Here is a 19,851-nt window from a genome sequence, read left to right on the forward strand (position 1 = left end):
TACTTTACAGCTATCAATATTTCTCATCAAAAACATGCATTAAAGTCAGACTGGTGAATTATGCAAAGCATAGACAGGAAGTATATTAATCAGAAGAAAATATCAACATTACAATAATCAGAGATTGGGATATGATGGAATGGCCTTAAACACATGACATTCAGCATGACACATCAATGTTTTAATAATTTATAGTGTATTTTATTATTTATTCTGTAAACAATTTTTATGTTTTATATAATGGTCCCTCTGAGTAGTTGTTTTTCTAAATTCATAATTCCGACTATTTCTGCACATACCTTAATATGTTGCTTTTACTAAAAACATTTTTTAACAAAGGCTTATATAAAGAGTTCCTATTGAAAGTGACAGAATTACCTTCAGCCAACAGAGGGTGGTGTTCTCCATAAAAAGTGTGTCTGAGAACATTATTTAGAAAACATTTAGAATGCATCACAACTGAAAACACAACTCAAAGTCTGTGAAGAGATCCTTTCTGGGGGTTTTAAAGATTTTTAATTATTCTGAATAAAGCAAATATTACTTCTCACACACACCACACACACACACACACAACACATTTTAAAGTTTGGTCCTTTATAGTGAGCTCAGAATGTTGTTTTCTAATTAAAAAAAATAACATTATGCCCTCTAAGAGATCATCTGGAGGTCTGCTACAAATGATACAGAGAATGTGGACTCTTTGGATGCTACCAGAATTGATTTAAGAACAGGTTAATAGCAGTGATACTGTAATTGCAGACCAGGAAGAATAGCCATCCCATAACCAAAAGATAAATGTCACACACACACACACACACACACACACACACACACACACACCAGAGGAAGGTGGTGTGTTTTCACTGCCTGAAAGTGAAGTACACAGCACTATATCAACACTAACAGACACCACAACTAAATTGCAGGTCCACAACATATAAGAAAGGTCATTCCGTGCAAAACCAATTCATAATTGATTATGATACGCAAGAATGCTCGCCGATATTGCTTTTCAGCTCCAATGGTTAACCTCATTTAAACGGCCAGATATTACCATATACGTTGAATTTCCACAATATTAGACCTTCACAAAATGGTCTGTAGCTGACAAAGCAACTACTGGGTTATATGAGGTCTTGAATATGAAACTAGGTGCTCCGTTAGTGTCTCTTTCTCAGAGTTCGGCAAAAAATGATGAGCTCAGGACTTCTGTTCAGATATGTTGTGCTCCCTGAGTGAATCCAAGTGGTCGCATCTGTGCGCAGAAGCTGTCGGTCTGTCCTGCTCACAGTACAGCTTTCCATTCGTGTAGTGAAAACGGTCACCAGGTACTAGCTGGTTATGACAGACGGAGCATACAAAACACTACAAGAGTAAAGAAAGAAATCACTGTGAGGGAAACATATTACAATGCATATCAACCTACATAATTTAAGGAGTCAAACAGTAGATCATTTTTAATTAACTGTGTTTCAATGGGTCCATTTATTAGAGTAAATTACCTTGACATGGAAAACATTGTCCTGTGCTCGCATAACCATTTCATTTGCTGGGATGGACTTACTGCAAGCCCTGCAGGCTCCGCTGTGGCCAAACAATCTGTAATAAACATCACAAGATCACAAATATATCTTTAATAAGCAAGTCAATTTGAACTTTTTTCTATACTGTTTTCTCATTTAATGGGATAATTCACCCAAAAATGAAATTCTGTCATCTTAATCACCTTCATGTTGTTTCTAAATTGTATGCATTTCTTTCTTTTGCTGAACACAAAATATATTTTGAAGAATGATGATTAAAAAGATAAATAAAAAGCCTGTTTCCGTCCCTAATGACGTCCATACAGTTGAAGTCAGTATGGAACTGAAAGTGTTAAAATCCTAATATTCTTCAAAATGTTTTCCACAGTCAAACAGGTTTGAAACAACATAAGGGTGCGTATAATCAACCCTATATTGTCTTTGCTAGACTAATTAGATGTACACTATGATAGAATTTCTCTCGTTTGTCTAGAAAATTTGTTAGCTCGGGGTGTGAATGATAGTAAATTATAAAGGATGACAATAACAAAACAGTGTTGTTCCTGTAGTCTGACCTTATATAGTCACTTTTGCAGAGGATCAAGCCACGCTTTGTGAAACACGAGGAGCCGATTTCTGCCAGCTGGGCTTGACAGCAGGAGCACTTGAGGCAGTGGCAGTGCCAGTATCCATCCAGAGCAAACAAGAGGAAGCGGTCTGAAATCTTGCATCCACATCCAACACACCGCTTCCATGCCAGGGCCCCCATTCTGACATGGGCTGGTTGTGTATTACAAGCAGTGTTTACCATAATAACTGGGTCACTACCTAGAATAGAATGCATGTCAACTGAACAGATGTTCCTAACTGGACAACAAACACAAACTGTATTCAATTAGTTTGTAAGTAGGCAATAAATTAATTTGACCGGTGGGCCTCTATCTGTATGACACTGACAGATAAACAATTTATCAAAGTAGACAAGTTCACACACTTATACTTGATTGACACACTCACCTGCTTCACAACTTTCAGATGATTTCACAGAGTCATCAAGACAGAACAGATGATCGCGTTCAGTCAGTCAGCTCGGATAGACGCAGACGCCGGTCCATAGCTTGTCTTCAGGCAAAAAGCAGAGGTCATAAACGCGGATATAACTTCATTTAACTATATGACGTCTCGCTTGTAAATCCTCATAAGGTCTGACCGTTGTAAATTAACGGCGCTCTTTACGTTGCTCTATTACCGGACTTCTATCCCCTTTAAACATCCGTGAGGTGACGTCAGGCGCGCTTCAGCCAATCACCACTCACTTAAATTGTGGTCTCTCTCGCTGAAGCAGCCCGGCTGCAGATGCAGTATTTAGATGCTAGTACGTTATTGATGCTGTCAACATTGCGCGTTCGTCATTTGCACTAGCATTTCACTATATTTAATGTACTATTTAAATTTTAATTGTAAATCACAAAATTAGCTGTCAGAAATTGATTTGTCAAACTGACTTGAAGAAGTTTAGAAGGACTGCCTCACATTTCTCATTCGGTGTCAGTTACAATGGGGCCTTAATCACCCATATTAAAGAGCTAATTACAGCACACACGCAGCGTCACGGCCAAATCACTATGAAAAGAAACCTTGACAGCTGTCTGATTGGGTGGCCATAGAAAATCATCCGTGAGAAAAGGATCCTGCCTTTCTTATCATCTGTCTGTCATTTAGCCACGATTACCATCAGATTAAATATAATCAAAGCAGTTTGGGTGAAAAGTGGTAGTCATGGGAACCAGTGAAAACGGTTTTATCTTGACAATTGATCTTAATTCAAACCTGCACACTCTAGATTACAGAGATGTAGGAGCTGAGAGGGAGGAAAGAGGGGAGAGGGCTGTGTTTGTCGGCTTCTGTCACTCATTATAGTCTATTATGTCACTATTCAATGCAGAAAATGAGTCTCTGATGACATGACGAAGCCGTAACGGTGGCTTAGTGTTAATAGGCAAGTGTGCTGTTTGCTTTGAGGAACTAAAGCCTTCTAACTCAATGTTTGGTTTTATTTGGAGGCTGCTAATATCTGTATTGCATTCTGTTTGTCACATATTCCCCTTTGGGTGTCTGGTTTTGGACATTTTAGCTGAAGGTTGAGTCTTGGTTGTCTTCCCTAGTGTTTAGTTGTCCTCTGTTTTTATTCTTTATATTGTTTTGGAATTCTTTGGTTTATCTGCATTTGGATCCTGTTCGCCCCCGTTTCTGAGTTCATCACTGTCACATTGTTATATGTGAAAAAGAAATACATAGCACTACTATATAAAAAAAAAACTGTTTAAATTAACATTAAAAAAAAAAAAAAAAAAACATTAACTCTTACATCAAAATGTGTAACAATTAATGTTAATATACCAAAATCTGCTTTTTTTCTTTAAAATGTACTGATAACCAACATAAAAAAAGTAAAATATATTTAAAAAAAAAACAGGTCAAATAGAAAGTCACGTGGTAAATCAAAGTTTTAAGTCAGTCTATAAAACAGTAGTAAATAAGTATGCACAGGATCATAAACACAAATCATAACCATCATATGGCACATTAAATAAATAACAACAAATGTGATGCAAAACATCCTAATACATATTACTGGTATAAGAAGAACACAATTTATGTAGAATATGTGATATATTATGTGATATATTATGCATATACTTCAGGGAATGACCCCCCCCCCCCTTTTTTTGTTACCATAAATTATACAGTAATTCATAGTTATTTAATTACATTTTTTCATTTTAAACCATTTACCGTTTTGACATTAAAATGAAAACTTACAGTTAATCAGTTTTTTTCAGTTATTTCAAATTTTTACTTTTTATATTGTTACTCAAACATTTTTTTTTTTTTACAGTTTTACAGTACACACTTATACTCCCATTACCCCTAGCCTATTTATCCAACATTAACGGATGTAATAATATTAAAAAGAGACATATGGACGCATTTGAATGTGCATGAAACCAGACTAACTATGTTCTGCATGAGCTATTACTTTTTTCAGCCCCTACTGTTGGTTTTGCCAGTTTAGATTTCCTGTAAACGAGACCAGCAACCCCCCCATCTCCTGGATCATTATGTTTATGTAATGAGGTCACAGTCGTTGATCTAATGGCGGAGTGCAGTTTGAAATTTGTGTGGTAGGAGGGGGGTGTAATGGAAAATAAGTCATTTTCTCCACAGCTCCATTACTTTAATTGTTGACTGAGCAGAGGCATGTTATGATGGTTCAGGTAAAGCACAGGAGTCACGTTAACACAGATCGCGAGCTGTCTGAGCACATACAGTTAGATAAACATCAGATAGAAAGCGTGAGACAGAGGACTCATTATTTAGAGTCGGAAAGGGCCGAAGTCTTTTAAGCACAAGATTTTCATCATTGCTCAATAACTGAATCTGTGAAACATTCGACAATGATGTGCATTTCTGTTCTGGCAATTAGAAGGACATTTCCAAACAAATCTACCGAATTACTTTAGCTGGTTATTTCAACAAAACAATTTCCCCCTAATTAATGTATCCTCTCCCCACTGACAATAGCCAACAATTATGATGTTCATTAAAAATGAAGGGAAGCCTGACTGTCGATCAAACAGAGAAAGGGATTGTTTGAAAGGCCCTTTATTTGTTGCTGTGACAGCTCAATCACCCATCATGATCTAACCGGGGGGAGGTAAAACCCCCAACAATGACCATCAGAGACTACAGACAGCCCTTCATTCGAGTGCTAATTAGAAAAATTATATCTCTGAAAGGCATCCTGGTATCTGTTCCCAGTGTGCTGAGAGAGACAAGCTGGAGAGACAACAATGAGTTAATAGAAAAATTAATTATTTACACTATTATCTAGGCCAGGCCATTGAAAGAATGACTCAATACTGCTTTAATTGTGTTGCTGATTACATTTCCACTGGGACAGACTGGAAAGCATATCAAAAGCTCTGTTTATTAAATGTATGTGCTCTGATGAGATAGCATGGATATTGCAGCGGTGCACAGCTTCAGCACATCTTGTGTGTTTCTATAATGTCAATGGTGAAAGCTTCTGCAGAAGAGGAGATGGTAGACCAGTGGGTTACACCCAGTTATATTAGATCAAAGAGGGTTGTGGTGTGAGACGAGTGGGACGGGGCCGAGAGCTGGGGGGGCGGAGCCAGGCCGGTGGAGTAAATGATATTGAGCTACACCTGAGCTACACTCACGGTCTCGAGTCCCACGGAGGAGCAACGACACTGCAAGGACCTGGGACATTTTATCTAATTTTCCCCTGAGCTTTATTGCCTACATGTTTTTTTTCTCTATGAAAAGACATACATGGACCATCTTTCAAAATTTGGGGGTCAGTAATATATATTTTTAAAGAAGTTAAAACTGTTCTTCAGAAATGATGCCTTGAATTGGACAAAAAGGAGAGTAAAGACAAAGTTTTCAAATCAACGCTGTTCTCTTGATCTCAATTCTATTCATCAAAGAATCCTGAAGAAAAACGTATCACGAAGACATGAATCGGCACAACTATTTTCAACATAGATAATAATAATTCATGTTTCTTCAGCAGCAAATCAGCACATTAGAATGATTTCTGAAGGATCACTGAACAACGGAGTAGTGACTGCTGGAAATTCAGCTTTACTATCACAGGAATAAATTACATTTGAAAATACTTTAAAATAGAAACATTTTAAATTATAATAATGTTTCATGATGCTGCTTTAACAGTATTTTTTTGATCAAATAAACGCAGCATTGGTGAGCATAAGAGACTTTCATAAACATGAGAAAAATCTTACTGACCCTTAACCTTTGAACCGTCTGTTTAATTTGTGTTTGCGCTGTCAGAATATTAAATGAAATATAAGCCTCCATATATATTAGTTTCTCCTTTGTTTGAATAAATAAATACAACAACTCTTAGCAGACAGAAAATACTGAGATATTTGATCAAATTTACATTATTGATAAGTGACTAACAAAAAAAGAAAATCAAACTATTTTTATTGTGGCTGACATATCCAAAAATCGGTTTTCAAATCCACGACAGCAGAAAAAAAAGCAAAGCTCCTGGAGTTTCATTAATTAAAAAACAAAACAAAAACAAATACAGGTTCACATGATGGTACTGTGAAATAGAGATATAAAATCAATACAACGTATATGTACAGGTTACTCTAGTGTTTCTTATACAGTACATATTGGTTTTGATACTCAAAAAATATCTACGAGAACGTCTATAATATTTTGTACATATTCTACTGTTCTACTTATTGTGTCTTGAAGACTTTAGGGGCAACTGCAATCCAGCATCCATTTCATGCACAAATGTGTGTTTAGAAAAGATGTACATAAACACTGGAATTGTACTCAGGACGCAGATTTCCATTTTCAAAATTCATTAGTTCCGCAAACAATTTCATATGATGGTTGCCCATTTGCACACTGATATTAATAATGACAATCAATGCAACTGTACCCATTTCAAATTGTAAAACAATTCCTTATCAATTTATATGCCGAGACGTCAAGTCATATTTACACTGGCTATAATAACAGCTCTGTGTTTTAGGGAAAAAGGCACAGTCTCGATGAAGTCAGAGTCTTTCTTTCAATGAACACATTTACAGTCCATGATCTCGGAATCAAAGCAGCAGACTAATGTTATGTTGCTATGAGAAGTCCTTGAAAAAAAAGTAAGTTTTATCAAACAATCAAAATAACACAGTCAGAAATTATATAAAAGCAAATTAAAACAAAATAATTGCCGTTTACCAAGAACCACCAGCAGTACAACGATCCACGTGCAGATAAGCAGTTTATCTTCAATTCTTTATCCTCCCATACATTACATTTTTTGGTCCAACTGTAACTTTTATGACCAGTTTTACATATAATTGTAGCTAAAAATATATTACCTGCAATTGCTGAAAAAAAAAAACCAGGACTGGGTTCGGTTTTAAAAATAGCAAGCGGCAAATGTGGATAATTTTTTCACCAACAAAAAAATGCTGGTATTTCAAGGACAAGACATATGAGTTCAACATTTTAAAAAGTCAAAGAAATAAAGCATTCCTCATTTCATTTATTATTAAATTACAAATTCTTTCAGCTTGATAAAGAGCTTCAAGAATGTTTAGTAGTCATCGGTACTTTAAAATAAGATGTAAAAACTCCCAAAACAGCATTAATCAGTCAAAAAAAAAAAAAAAAAAAAACATTAAAGCATTAAATTAATACAATAACAAAACATTCTGAAATGTGGCAGCACCTGTATGTAATTCCTATGGCAGAAAGGTGATGGTTGTCTTGATAAAATGACACGAACAAGACCTCAGTCACTTGCAAAGCGCATTAGAGAGCTTTTAAGCCTTCTTTGAGACGATATGTATTGGGGGGATAAAGCTCTTGACAGGTATTTGGCCCCAAGACTCTTCCCTGTGGCACGGACTAGTTTCAGTTGCTCTAAATGCACTCTTCCAGATGGAGAGCGGTCAGGCAGAACGTATTGAATCCTGCCTCCAGTGTTTCTGACCACAGCGTACAGCGTTATGAGTCTCAGCTAGTCTTTGGGTAGATTTTCTCATAGAAAAAGTTCTGTGCCAGTAGGTACAGTTCTCCATCTTTTTCTCTCACCGCGTGAGCCCGGACGTACTGGAACTGCTCGAGTGCAAACTCATAAAACTCATTCTCCATTTTCCAGATGTCTGACTGCTGCAGTCTGGCTATAGACTCTTTTGTGGGCGGCTTCTTCTCACTCGTTTTCCTTAGGTGCGACTTCTTCCCTTTAGAAATAGACACAAACATTTAACAAAAACAGTCATTATCTAATAGACTTGTAAGGACTTTCTCTCTGCAAACATACCTGTCCGAAAGAGCTCTGTGGCTCCCTTAAAAAAGCGAGGGAGGGCTGCCTCCAACATCATAACAAAGTCTTCCAGCTCCTCCGTCACTCCGACTAACATGTATTCATTCACCAGGTTGTATTTGGCTTGCTCCAAAGCCCATTTGCTGCCAATGTTCCTGTGGAAAGGTGATTGAGAAAATGTACCGAGAGTCCTAAAAGTGGTAGATCTGAATTACTCAGAAAGACAGAGCCTACCAGCACTCAAAGTAATGACCACAGAAGAAGGGAATCTGAAGCCACAGTTTCTCTGGAGCACAGTCAGATCCTCCAGCAGCTACACAATCATCAAACGTCTGAAACACACACAGATCTCTGAGTTCAGCGTGCAAGAAACAAGCCAAAAAAGCTTTATTTTAACAGCAAAGAAGATCATTTTGTGGTTATAGTAATGGAAGTAATAGTGTTTTATCACTATTTTTTATTTTGTAACGCCATGTCCAGTGTTGGGGAAAGTTACTCAAAAAAAGTAATCCACTACAAATTACAAATTACTTCTTTAAGATTGTAATCTGATTACGTAAGTGATTACTGCATTTAAGAAGTAATCCGATTACTAATTACTTTACTTTCAAGTTTACTTAACTTTTCAAGTTATCAAAGCTAAAAAATACACTTCAAAGAGAATCTCATAGTTCTTTCATTAATTTAATCATTATTTATAGTAATAATAATTTATAATTGTATGATTTAAGAATATAACTTTAAATTGTATTTGTACTTTTTACATAATGATATTCAGATTATTTAATTAAACAGTTAAAAAAATAATAATAATATTAAAATATTTAATATAAAATTTTCTAATAATAATAATATTATTATTATTTTGTAATAATTATTTACTAACATAATGTATTTATTTATTTTGTGAACTTAAACCTAGGTACCTTATAGTTGTGAAATTCATAAAAATTAACAATAGGATAAAAGTAGACGAAGTAACTTCATCGAACACTTGAACCAACAGACTCACCTTTTTGTCCCCTTGCTTTCTGCGTCGCAGGCCTAGTCTGTAGTCATCACCAAAGCGCAGGAAATAGTAGTAAGACACCAAACGCTCAATAGGGTCCCGGATAACATTTATGTAAATAGGCTTTTTCTTCACTCCAAATCTGGTAATGAAATGGGAAAGGGACTGGTATTAGTATTTGTATTAGTATAATAAGGCTAACACATATTTGGGGCATCTAGGCATAATTAAATAGTTGCTTCATGTATGTAGGTAAGGTATGGGAAGACGCACAACACTCGAAACTAACAATATGATTGTATTGTTTATAATGAGCTGTGAGAGGCTTGCTGCAATTCCTTTCATAGCCACCAGGAGTCAGCAGCATTAAACTCCTTTTTGGGTTGTTGGGAATGTAAAACAACATCCTTTCAATGGATATGAATGAATGAGTGGCTAATGTAGGATTCTAGTGATGCAGAACATTGGCAAATCATCTTTCAATGATGTTGGCACTGAATGCAAAAGCTGAAACCACTCTATACAGAATTACTCGGGCAAAACACATCGACCACGACAGGTTGAAATAGCAAAATGACAGGAGCACATAACGCATACTTGGTGAAGTCCAGAAAGGAAACATGTCCATGGTAGAACGCAGGCTTCATCTCCTTCCATGACGTCACATTCTTTACAAACCGTACCTGAAACATGAATTTAGAAAAATATAATACAAAACAGATCCCTTAAGGATTTGCTCTGAAAAAACAATCAACAGTTTAATGATTGCCAACTTTAAGTCCCCTAATGCCTCAGGATAATATAAAGCCATCATACTATAACATCTGCTGCAGTGCACTATTAAGGAAATGCTTTGTGTCATTTAGAGGCTGTTCGGTTCAGTTCAGTAAATGGAAACAGTCCAGTGTGATAATCTGTTGTCTGAATGGCTGTGAATGGGAACATGCACAAGTGAATCAAAACTGACCTGATCCTGAAGAGACATGACGGGATTGTTTTTGCTGGTATTGATGTGCAGCACATGGTAGTGGTTCTTGTTGCACAGGTCGTAGGCGATGTTGGTGAAGGAGGTACTGGCTGTTTTGGGCACTCGGTTGTAGATGACCACCAGATCATCTTCCTCGACCAGGGCCACCTTCGCCCCCTCTTGAATGTGCCGTTGCTCAATCTCTCGTACCTCGTGTCTGGCAATGACTCGTTCTGCAATGGAGGCGGAGAAGATGAGGAGACATTAATACAAAATTCAATACTACAAAAGAAAGGAATACTACAAGTACTGTATGTTGAAGGAGCAAAATTGCAAAGAATACTGGACGAATAATTATCTCCTAAAGGAAAATGTCTTTTATTAGATTTCAGCACTATACATTGCAGTTACATGATTTTGAGCATGTGGGCTCAGTGACCTTGCACAAAAAGGCTTTAAGATAATAATAATATTAATACAAATAATAATAATAATAATTTTACAAATCCCAAGTGGGAACTTATACTTGACAATAACAATTATGTTCCAATTTAATTCATATATTTAATTATATTTCAAATATAGATTTTTGACAAAGTTAAAAAAACACCGTATTTGCCAGAATCTATTTTTTTTATTATTAGTATTTCTTTTTAAAGTGCCCCTATTATGCCATTTCGAATATTGAATATTGTCATGTAGCTTTGAATGTAAATGTTCTGCAAAGTTGTAAAGCCGAAAGTGCACGACAAATAAAGTTTTTGTCCCCCAAGAGAAAGAATCTACTTTGATCAGATTAAACGAGTCTTTAATAATTCGAATCCCACTTCTGTGACGGCTACATTTGCATAATGCCCACCAATGTTCTATGCCCTCTCCCAAATGGCACACTTCATGTGCACTTGCAGTCTTGCAGACACAATGGCCGCTGCATGCACATCTTAACCGAAGATCACATGATCATAAATGGAAATCAACATCTATAAAGTGACCATCGCATGTTTCCTTCGATAACGGACTTCTGGAAGGGTTCAGTAGTTCACTAATATCCCTTCAAATGGCATTTTAAAGGAATAATTCACTCAAAAAAGGTAAATTTGCCAAAAAATAAAATAAAATCAGTCACTCTTTGGCCAAAGTGAATATGCGTTTGTTTCTTCATTGGAGCAGATTTGAAGAAATTTAGTGTTATATCATTTGCTCACAAATGGATCCTCTGCAGTGAATGGGTGCCATCAGAACGAGAGTCCAAACAGCTGCTAAAGTAAGTAATCCACACAACTCCAGTGACAGTCCATTAATTAATATCTTGTGAAGTAAGAAGCTTCATGTTTGTAAGAAACAAATCTATCATTAAGTGTTCTGACTTGAAATCATCACTTCTGGCCACAATAATCTCTTATCCATAATAATGTTTCCTCCAATAAAAAGTCCTATTGTCCTCTCACATCAAAATCCACTAAACATTTTGATTTAGAACAGTTTTTGCTTATGCATATTTCTCTCCTGATTCAGATGGGATGACTTTTTTAATGGAGAAAGCAATATTATGGATAGAGGACTTGTTTTTAAGTTAAAATGTCTTAATTATCAATTTATTATAAACACAGCTTTTTACTTTAAAATAAATTAATTGATGGACTACAGTGTCTCATTCTGACAGCACCCATTCACTGCATATGATCCATTGGTGTACAAGTCATGCTAAATTTCTCCAATTCTGTTCAGATGAAGAAACAAACTCATCTACATCTTGGGAGGCCTGACGGTGAGTAGATTTTCAGCAAATTTTCATTTTTGGGTAAAACTATTCCAATAAAATCGTGAAGAGAAAAAGAACACTCCAGCAAAATGAAGACTAAACCTAGAGAATTATTACACTGACTCTGACATCACTAGGGATGCACCGATAGGATTTTGGGGGGGGGGGGGGTGATATTGATAACCTATTTTAACAAACACTTATTGGCCGATTCCAATACCCATTTTTGTCACTTCCTCTCTTATTTGAAATTCTGGCATCAAAATAGATAGTATTTTGATCATGGTTTAAATCAGCAAAGTTCAAAAACGCCTGCATTAAAATATACTAGCAGTTTTATTGCTGCAACATCAAATAATTTCTAATGAACATGGATTGGATCCATTTTACCTTTAGCAGGCCTACATAAATAAAACAGAACAAAGATAAATATTAAACAGTGATTTTTAGGTAGGTTTAACAGTTTTCAGGTACAGAAATCAAGTAAACAAACGTAAAATAACACTTCACTGTACAACTTAAATGCATATTTTATTTTTATACAGATTTTATGATATTCATCATCTAATTTTATTTTTGTATAAATTTTAAAGGGACAATAAGTAACTTTTTAGGTATTTTATTATCTAAAATCAATATTTTTATTCATAAATATGCCCTCAATGGTGTACAAATACCTATGCCAATGTTTAAACTAATCCTTGTAAATGAAGAATTTATTATCTTTATATACATGGGACGGGTAGGTCGACGGAGGCTTCCATGTAGTTCCGCCATCTTGCAAAACTATAATAGCAGAGAGGGACAAAAAGTACTAAGCCAACGCGTTTCCACAACGCGTTTTCGGTCAGAGCCAGAAACGCAGGTGCAGAGCGGTGAGAGGCGCTTGAAACTGCACCGGCAAGTTTAAAAGTCTGGATTGCATTCTTATTATGGACCATACATATGCCGCGCCACAGGAGAAGAAAACATCGTCGCCAAAACAGTCAAAAATAGAACGTAAAAGGAAACGTGACCGTAGATTACAGAAAACAAGAGTTAATGTCGGGGAAGCTTTTTCTAGGTGGAAAGAGCTAATGCTGGATAAAGATTTCAAAAGAGACGCTGAAGTGGCCAGTTTTCTTCTCGACAGGTAAGTCAGTGTTACAATCTATATTACAATATTTTTTTTATATCTAACAATGCACATTATTCAGAAAATATAACGAATAAATTAGACATAACTACTAATTACAATATTTCATGTTTTCCACAGTCAGTAATTCATACTGTAACATTCGTTTGTTTGTTGTCATGTTGCAGTTTGTTTGAAATAACACACCTGTTCACCTGAAGGAAAACTCGACGAAGTGCTATTAGAAGACATCCCGTCAAAGCTTTTTGGTACATATCGCCTACCGTAGATGCAACGCGCATTTGAAAAAGCGAGGCGCTGGAGAGCAAAATTAGTTTGAATGCAAAATACAATTTCACCACTAGATGGGAGTAATTCCTACTTACTGTCCCTTTAAGATTTTTTGTATATATGCGATCTCCTTTACTATAGCGGGATTCTTATTTTTATGGGGTTTCTAGTCTACATAGCTATATGGGCAATTTAAAATTTGTCAGTTTGTTAAGAACTTTGTAACTTTGTGCGATTCGCTGTATGTTGATGATAATGCAACTGAGAGAAAGTTTGTGTTTTGTTTAGCTCAGCCTCTTACGGTGATTTTTTTGGAGTGGAAAAAGGATGCAATAAACTTAATTAAACATCAGTAAAGTTTTAATCATAATTCAGTTGAGGTCCACTACACTACAAAAGTTATTTAGTCAAAAAATATTGTGCGGTCTTTTGTCTTTTGTTATTTGTTTAGCATTAAAGTGCAGACAGCAGTTCTAGGATCATGCAACAGACATGCAGCTCAGTGCCTTCATGCAGTTAATTAATAAACCATCGGTTTGTTATATCAGCCTTTTTTCCTTATACAGATGATATGCCGATGGTTGAAAATTGAGGGAAAATTTTCCGATAAATATCGGTGACCGATACATCGGTGTATGCTTACTCTTTACATATTTCCTACTTGATAAGCACACAACTGATGCATTATGCTGAGTGAAAGGCTAAAAACAGACAGGCAGGAAGAAGACCCTCAGGCTGACAGTGTGTGTCTGATGCTATGGAAGACAGTTGATATTCACTTCTACTGGCCTTTACAACACCGAGTTCTCTGATAATCACCTCTTCACAAGTACAATGATTATTGGTATAATTGTTATTATTATTAAGTTAAAATTAAATCTAGTGTTCTTTAGCATTGCTGGTGTCATGCAATGAACCCTAACCACACAGCAAACAGAACCGTACCGAACCGACACTCGAAAACCGTGATACGAACTAGAGGCACTGGTATATCATTAAACCCCTAATGAACCATGAACAGATACAAAACTTAACATATAATATAATAAATGTGAAATGAAAAATGTTAATGGTAAAGTTGAGTGTCTTGTTCCAGTAAAGGCCAGAAATAATAAGATGAGGGAAATGAAATTTAAGATCTACAAGTGTCAGGCTGCTCAGGAGGAGAAGAGGATTTATTGCAGTCAGCTGCCAAACCTGACAAGTTATACTCTGACTGATGTCTTTTCAATAATTCAAATCAGGTTACAGTCTTTCCTTAGATAGAACAAATACATTATTTGAGTAATGTTTGCCTCTGAGAGACTCTACATGGAGGTCACTGTGGGGTCAGTTTATGTTCAAGCTTGTTAGCTCCAGAAGTTGCATTATCATAACACAATGCCATTTACAGCCTTGGCAGAAGGACCAAGGCTGAGAAAGAGAAATGGAGTTGTGCAGTGCATTAAGAACAAAAGAAAAACAGGCCTGAAGTATGTCCTGCGTACAAAGAGACCATAAAAATGGTCTAAGAAATGCAAGCAGCTGTACGCCTCTGGTATTCAGGGGGGCTTTGAAGTTTTAATAAACAGTTAATAAAGCATTGAGCTCATAATCTGCCCCAGTTTATGTACCATCTGGTTACACACAACAGGATGTACCAACTGACACCAATAACTGTTGTTTGTGTGAGATTTGCTATTGATATGTAAGATTAGTATGCAGGGGTGAATTTTAAGTGATTTGGGGGCCCCAGGGAAAATATAAGAATGGGGCCCTATAGATTTGCGATGAGGTTCCTTTTTTGTTATGATGATTGCTGCTGCACAATAGTACCCCATATTTATGTCCAATGTTTCTACATTTTTACACAAATGTTATAATGGCTTTCTTTTATATTGTAAACCACAGAATAGCAATTGATTTACAGTTGAGATAGAGATACAGGTTTTCACAAAAACAAAATAAATTATAAACATTTTAAAATATTACATTCTTTTACAGTTAAAATTGTAAAAGTTTCATTTTTTGCAGTTACATTGTAATAATACTTCAATTTGACTGTTTTTACTGTATTTTTTGATCAAATAAATGCAGCTTTAAGAGATGACTTCTTATCAAAAACTTTTGAATAGTATGTTGGCAATTTATATATATTAAGAAGAAATAGTTTGATTGTTAAATGAAACATTAAAAATGTACACTAAATCTACAAAAAATTATAAAAGGCTACAAAAGTATTTGTTTAGTCTATGTCATCCACTGGCTCTAAAACCTTCCACAATCAATAACGCATTCAAAGTCCTTAAGCATCATAAACACGGCTATTTTGGATCTAAACATGAACAGTAGTCAATGTGCCGGTGCCAAGCCATAAGGGTTGGGTCGATAGACGATGCCAACGTCCATTGCTGATAGCTGACAGACATCTCGATGTTGAGCCGGCGTAATAAACGTAAAAAAGTTGTTCCCAATAATACCTACTGTTCAATGAACACAATTTAAAAAGTAAAGATTAACCTATATTGTTCAAAAATGCCAAACGAATTAACGGCAAACAACCCTACAAGCTGTAACACATAGGCTTTGCTTTTTCCACAGTCCCATCAGGGCTAACAGTACGATCTGAAACATGTTCAAAGGGAATCCCAGAACTTCTATTAGCACATGGAGACAAATTACTATCAGGTTAGATATCAAATAACTTTCCGATGCTCATGAACCGTGAAAGTATATGTCAGATGCCATCATTAGAGCAAATGGAACAATAATAAATCAACATTTCAAAATGTGACACAACATATACTCAGTAAAAACACCGTTAAAATATTGAGTCAAATGAATCAAACAGTTTACACTAGGTATGTGCTAGAGACTCCATTTGTTCTCAAACCAGATGACAGATTCAAGAACACCATCAATTTCTGCAGTGCTGAGACTGATAGCTTTCTCCAGGTCTAACCAGATGGAAAACCTTCCTCTCACCTTTCCGCCTGCTAACAGGTCTCATATTCCCCAGCAGTTGTGAAGCTATTCATAGACCAAAAAGCTGTTAGGTGATGTGAGTAACTGAGGGTGGATGATGGGAACCAGCTAACCCAAACAACAGCAGCTTGCCTATTATTAATGGAAAGAATGTTGCTCATTCAAACATACAAAGCACTATAATAACTATAATGAATATGGCAGAGATACATCTCTGTGGAGGTGCTGTGAAACAGGTATGATGCGTTACAGTCCAAACGGTGAAGCATTTGGAATAGCCTGTATTTGACATGAAATAGCCCATATCCGATCACTCAGGCAGGTGGTTTTGACGCGTCACAAGTTAAACATGTGGCCTGTGTTTGGAATCACAGCACTCAACCAAAATACAAAAGCCCTGCTGACACATGTACTCGACAGATGTTTAAATTAACTGATTTCGTTCATTACAATAGATTAGATGTACGGTAATAAGCAGAAAACCTTTTACTTTCACAGACAGACTTGTTATCAGCGCTCACAAAATCGATAGCCAGATATCCCGAGTATAGCCCCAGAGTGCAGCCTGGCCGATGGGGCGGGGCAACACATTGGGGCATGGTGACATTTCACTCTGCCCAGTGCCCACCCCTAATTCTACTGGTTTATAAAACAGCAAATATTATTGGTGTAGACGCTTGAAGCATGATCATGCGCATTCCTTTGTGTACGATTTTGTAAGTGATTTGGCCATATTACAGAAATATTATATGCTAACTCTACAATCGTAACTTATTATCTGTAATAACCGGTCATTTTAGTTACATAAAGTTATTGTTTACAAATAAATGCTTGGTGATGGCACCTCTGTGTTCTTCAGGCTGAATCGAACTATTTTCCATTAGCGAGCCGAGCATTCATATTTCTATAAGGGGCTGCGGATTAGCACAAAGTTGGGATTTTTACGTAAATTATAATTCATTGTATTTTAGTGATGGACAAACACGAACATAAGCGGCTGATTTTACGTTTTAAAGCACAACTGTCACAAACATTATTTTGTAAAAAGTGCAAAAAAAAGTTTATATGGCAAAATGTTTCCTTGTTTACCTTTTAATAAATATTTTAGCATATATTCTGAATCTCAATAAATTAGAATGTCATGGAAAAGTTAATTTATTTCAGTAATTCAACTCATATTGTGAAACTCGTGTATTAAATAAATTCAATACACACAGACTGAAGTAGTTTTAGTCTTTGGTTCTTTTAATTCTGATGATAATAAATAAATATATATATATATATATATATATATATATATATATATATATATATATATATATATATATATATATATATATATATATATATATATATATTATACACATTTTGCAAAAATGACAGTAGTGACTTTTGAAGGATCATGTGACAGAAGACTAGAGTAATGATATTTATGAAAACGTTTAATATATATATAATTTTTCTTTCAGCCATTTCACCTGCTTCAACTGTTCACTTAGCTCTTGTGAGTACAGTTTGTATAATTGTAGGTAATTATATTCATATATTTTCATGATATACGATATCTATATTTCCTCCTGCGATGAAAACATGCAAACTCGTTCACATTCGACACGTCAAATGTTTGGGGCTGGTAAGACATTAACATTTTTGAAAGAAGCTCACCAAGGCTGTATTTCTTGCACAGTACAACAGTAATATTAAGAAATACTATTACAATTTAACATAGCTTTTTTTATACAAATGTAATTTATTCCAGTGATGGTTAAGCTGAATTTTCATTACAATGTCTTTAGTGTCACATGATCCTTCAGAAATTATTATAATTTGCTGCTCAAGAAAAATTTCATATTATTATCAGTGCTGAAATCAGCTGTGCGATTTAATTTTTTTGTGGAAACTGATATTTCCTTCAGAATTTTTTGATGATATTTGAAAATATAAATATAAATATGCATTTTTTTTTATTTGAAAATATAAGTATTTTGTAACATTATAAACATCTTTTGATTAACTGAATGCAATCTTATTCAATAAAATTAATCTTGAGCCCCAACATTTTAAATGGTTAAAATTGTTGCATAAATCTTTCTTATACCTGAATGATATGAATAGTACATTAGTTTTATAAATATTAGTTTAGTCTACATGTGAAAATCGTACAGATGCAGATATTTTGATAACTCCTCTAGTTCTAATCAGGTCCTGTTAATAACTAGAAACAGTAAGGGGGAAAAAAGAAATGGCTTTATGACTAAATTAATTTAATATGTGTTGATGGCGATTTTGTCAATACAAAGATTTTCTGACTGTGGTAACAATTCAGTTGATGGAGGTGAAAATCAGTTTGAAAGCACACTGTAATTTTAATTAATTCGTTCATTGACGTGATTTTTTTGTATTGGTCAGTAGTTATTATAACTAAATAATTGTGGTTTTATATTTAACAGTATTGAGCAATATTTATGGGCAATAAAATACACACACAATAAGCTGGAGAATGTTAGCAAACATGTTGAATAGATTAATCCAAAATAATGCTTTGTAAACAAGCTTTTATTTCTTCAGCTGTCCCTCAGTTCTTCTGCCTCTTTTGTCCCTGAAGACTCAAGCATAATTGAGCAACATGCTTGAGTACTGACGAAGGAAAATATCCACTGCACAACTAATAGAGTCAAAACTGATACTGGGTCCTGCCTGAATTAAAATCCAGCTGCTGCCTGAGACATGATGGACCATGTAGTATAAACATACACACCAATGATCATTACCTCCCTTAAAATAGTACGGGGGAAACAAATCAAACCACGAAAATGTTGTCAAGTCTACAAATGATTTCAAGACACCTTATTAGAAAGGAAAGGTTCTTACCCAGCTTCCCCCGCGACTCCTCGAGCTTCTGAATTTGGTTTTCCAAAAAGATCATCGCAATGGCGAAGGCCAACAGAGCCAGGAGCTGAAACTTCGGCGGCATCTTTAACCTTAAAAACCCCATCAAAAAATCCAGCACAGAGAGGACATGCCGTGATAGATAACTTTATGACACTCAGTTTATGGATGAAACGAGCAGGGCTGCTGTTTCATGATTCCCAGAGTCCAATATAAACACGAACAACTACAAATCCGGTTCAGCACAAAATGCTGTATGCTTATTGAATCCGATCAGCTCAGACTATCCCTCACTTGAGAAGCAGTTGGAGTGCATGTTCAGTTGTTGTTCAATGCTAGGAAGTGTAGGCACGTTGTGTCAGTGCGCATGCGCATTCGTGGATCAGCTGTCGCTCTGTGACTGGAGAATCTCACTTCACTCAAAT

General features: G+C 35.7%; 2 protein-coding genes across 3 annotated transcripts; both read right to left on the reverse strand.

The window, feature by feature from the left end:
• Nucleotides 1–388: 388 nt before the first annotated feature.
• Nucleotides 389–3,303, reverse strand: LOC113116249 (LIM domain transcription factor LMO4-like). 2 transcript variants are annotated; one of them, XM_026284290.1, is made up of 4 exons: nt 2,544–3,303; nt 2,102–2,375; nt 1,506–1,602; nt 389–1,368 (listed from the first exon to the last, which is right to left on the reverse strand). In XM_026284290.1, the coding sequence occupies exons 2-4, from the start codon at nt 2,368–2,370 to the stop codon at nt 1,204–1,206; spliced, it is 531 nt and encodes a 176-aa protein (XP_026140075.1). In that variant the 5' UTR covers nt 2,371–2,375; nt 2,544–3,303; the 3' UTR covers nt 389–1,203. The 2 variants fall into 2 exon arrangements, with proteins under 2 accessions (XP_026140075.1, XP_026140085.1); XM_026284300.1 differs by having other exon boundaries at nt 2,102–2,354; nt 2,544–3,301.
• A 3,246-nt stretch (nt 3,304–6,549) lies between these two features.
• On the reverse strand, nt 6,550–19,790 carry LOC113116156 (heparan sulfate 2-O-sulfotransferase 1-like). The gene is made up of 7 exons (XM_026284100.1): nt 19,409–19,790; nt 10,407–10,639; nt 10,037–10,122; nt 9,443–9,581; nt 8,665–8,762; nt 8,428–8,585; nt 6,550–8,347 (listed from the first exon to the last, which is right to left on the reverse strand). The coding sequence occupies exons 1-7, from the start codon at nt 19,530–19,532 to the stop codon at nt 8,121–8,123; spliced, it is 1,065 nt and encodes a 354-aa protein (XP_026139885.1). The 5' UTR covers nt 19,533–19,790; the 3' UTR covers nt 6,550–8,120.
• Nucleotides 19,791–19,851: the final 61 nt, after the last annotated feature.

This window comes from Carassius auratus, chromosome 2 (genome assembly GCF_003368295.1).
Source record: "Carassius auratus strain Wakin chromosome 2, ASM336829v1, whole genome shotgun sequence".
Lineage (NCBI taxonomy): Eukaryota > Metazoa > Chordata > Actinopteri > Cypriniformes > Cyprinidae > Carassius > Carassius auratus.